The sequence below is a fragment of the Otolemur garnettii genome, unplaced genomic scaffold (assembly GCF_000181295.1).
Source record: "Otolemur garnettii isolate 467f Iridium unplaced genomic scaffold, OtoGar3 scaffold00191, whole genome shotgun sequence".
In the NCBI taxonomy this organism is placed as follows: domain Eukaryota; kingdom Metazoa; phylum Chordata; class Mammalia; order Primates; family Galagidae; genus Otolemur; species Otolemur garnettii.
This window is the reverse complement of record NW_003852586.1, coordinates 2,111,219-2,114,326: the sequence shown is the minus strand read 5'-3', so window position 1 is coordinate 2,114,326 and position 3,108 is coordinate 2,111,219. Positions and strand designations below refer to the sequence as shown.

Below are 3,108 nucleotides of genomic sequence, written 5' to 3'. Positions count from 1 at the left end.
CCTTTAAAAGCAGGAATACTTACGAAGGGTCATTAATGACTGTTCGCAAAGCCCTGAGCAAATCTGCACTCGTCATTGTGTTCAAGTTCACCTCCACGGCTGCACCTTTGGCCTTCATGCGAGCAATGTTATCAGGCTGATCAACACATAGTGGAATTCCCACCATGGGGACCCCATGATAAATAGCTTCATAGACCCCATTCATTCCACCATGGGTGATGAAAGCTTTGGTTTTTGGATGACCTAGTTGAGAATTGGATGAGAAATTGGAGATTCTTATTATAAAGTGTTAAAAGAAATTCAGAATCTAAGGGGAAGACACTGAGAAGAGTCAGGGAAGGCAGCAGCATTCAGCATTCTCTGTAAAGATGAGCACATAGGTCACTGCTGCCAAAGACATTAGTCCTCACTGAATTGTATGACAATTTTGCCTTAACAATAGAAAATGTGAATCTATAAAATAAGTGGCCCGTTGTTTAATTGTATCTAGCATAAAATTGGAGGTAAAAGGAAATACATCTACAATGTTTAAATGTTTGTTGAATATACTAGCTGTCCAACAGTGATTCAGTTTGTCCCTCTTCAAATGCTGTTGTCACTGTCTTATAGTCTCACCGAGAAGGTCATTCTGGGGTATCCAATCATAGAGCTGAGTATTGGCTCCTAATGTGGCTGGCTTCTTCCCTTTGTGTCGCCACAAAACCTGTGGAAGAAAATATATGTATTTCACAAGTTAAATGACAGAATAACAGCATTAGTGAGTTTTGAGTAATGTAACCAAATAAAAAGTAAAAAGATCTTTTAGATCAGTGGTTCTCAATCTTTCTAATGCCATGACCCTTTAATACAGTTCCTCATGTTGTGGTGCCCCCAACCATAAAATTATTTTCGTTGCCACTTCAGAACTGTAATGTTGCTACTGTTATGAATTGTAATGTAAATATCTGATATGAAGGATGTGTTCTCCAATGGTCCAACGGGGTCACCACCCACAGATTGAGAACTGCTGTTTTAGATATTACATAACACCACTATCTGAAGAGTAGAAACATACAGTTGTAGTAAAAACAAAGTTAAAATTAATTGAGTATTATAAATTATAACATGCAGATTGTAACATGAAAATATTAAAATTGTAATAGACTTTTAACTCTAGAAAGCTCTACTTCATTAGAAAGAGTACATAGGCTTATTGCCTGTAGCTCAGAGGCTCGGTCACCAGACACATACACCAGAGCTGGTAGGTTCAAATCCAGCCCAGGCCAGACAAACAATGACAACTATAACAACAACAACAACAACAACAAAATAGCTGGCAGGAGCCTGTAGTCCCAGCTACTAGGGAGGCTGAGGCCAGAGAATCACTTAAGCACAAGAGTTGGAGGTTGCTGTGAGCTGTGATGTCATAGCACTCTGCCCAAGGTGACAGCTTGGGATTCTGTCTCAAAAAAAGAAAGAAAGAGTACATAAATTTAAGCTTCTACTCTTATCCCTAACCCTACTGGATAAAGTTCTGATACAAATGAATATGTGGAAAATGTTCTAGAACACAATTCCTCTCTATCTTTGCTGTATCAGTATCCCCATTTTGGGAGGATGCAGTTCTTAGAGCCAAGACAGTTTAGGACTTTTCCTGGAGTAGTCAGCAAAGGCCATAAAATTTCAAATCCTAAAATGTGAAGTGACAACTCTGTGTTTCATTTCTATTACAGACAAATGTCAAAAAAGTGCGTTGTTTTCATAGCAACAGCAAGGCTCAGTAGGCTAATGATAAATTGCACCCAAATACCCTATTATAATGTTTTGTAAAATGTTTACCTAACACTGATTTTTACCTAACCTGTCATCCTAAATGGAAAATGAGATTCAAGTTCAGATGGAACTCACACTTCTTCCAGAGTTTGAATAGCCACCTGTCAGAACTGGAGGTTGTACTGACCTTCTGTGGAATCTGGGCCAAGGCTGAAGCAATGAGATTACTTTTTTCTTCTGTAAGATTTTGGACAATTGACCCCAGAGAAAACACCACAATACCATGTTCACCTGAGCTCTGGACAAATTCTTCCATTTCCTGCAGAGAAAAAATGATTTTGGCATTACAGAGGTACAATATCATGAAGAGTAAAAAAGAATTTACTTACACTGTAAAATAAAGTTCTGGGGAGTTATCAGGTATACAGTTACACTGTTTGTATGCTCCCACCTGTATTACCACCTCGTCTGTTTAAGAAGTCGTCTGTGGGTGAACTGAAGGGCTTACATACACAGTAATTAATTGCTCAGAAATGCACACAGTAGAATCATTGTACTAAACGTGATGAGAGTACAGTTTTTCTCATGTTTCGTTGACATCAAATTCTAAAGACAGAATTTACTAACTCAGACATTGGTCTGGACAAAGGTTTTTTGAATAGAACCTCAAAAGCACAGTCAAGAAAAGAAATATAGACACATGAGATTACACAGAAGTATTGACCATCTGCAGAGCAATGAAAAATCAACAAACTGAAGGGGTGACCTGCAACATGGGACCAGATATTGCAGACTATGCAATTGTTCCAAAGTTCTCTAGTTTGTTAGGAAGTCAAATAACTCGATTGAAAAAAGATACAATGTAATTTAAAAATGGACAAAAGGTCTGAATAGATACTCCTTTTTTAACCTTCAGTTTCATGCAATTAGGCATTTCTAGAGAGAAGAAATGGCCAAAAACTTGATGACAAATGCTCACCGTACCGACTCATTAGAGAGATGCTGGCGGAACCACAAGGAGATGTCACCTTACTCCAGTTACAGTGGCATAAAAAGAAATGCCAAGAAGAATGTGGAGAAAGAGGACCTTTTATATACTGCTGGTAGACATGTAAGTTAGTACGCGAATGCTGTACCCATTATGGCAAATAGTAAGGCGTTTCCTCAAAGCATTAATAATAGAACCCTCCCTGGCCCAGCTCTCCTGGTGCGCTGCCCGCGTCCTAAGGCGCAGATCCGAGCGAGCCGGGCTCTGTCCGCCTGGGCAGGACGCTGCGCTGGCTCAGCAGCCGCCAAGAGGAATCCGCCTCCGTGTCTGTGAACAGACGGCGAGGAGAATGTGGTTTTATACACCTT

General features: G+C 39.8%; 1 protein-coding gene across 1 annotated transcript in view; it reads right to left on the bottom strand.

Annotated features, from left to right (window-relative positions):
* LOC100953208 (UDP-glucuronosyltransferase 2A3) overlaps positions 1-3,108 on the bottom strand; it is a 13,094-nt gene that overhangs the window by 812 nt on the left and 9,174 nt on the right. Inside the window, exons 2-4 of the mRNA XM_023507601.1 lie at positions 1,940-2,136; positions 616-703; positions 24-243 (exon numbers count right to left, since the gene is read on the bottom strand). Of these exons, the coding sequence (XP_023363369.1) occupies positions 24-243; positions 616-703; positions 1,940-2,136 (505 nt within the window). The remainder of the gene's footprint in view (positions 1-23; positions 244-615; positions 704-1,939; positions 2,137-3,108) is intronic.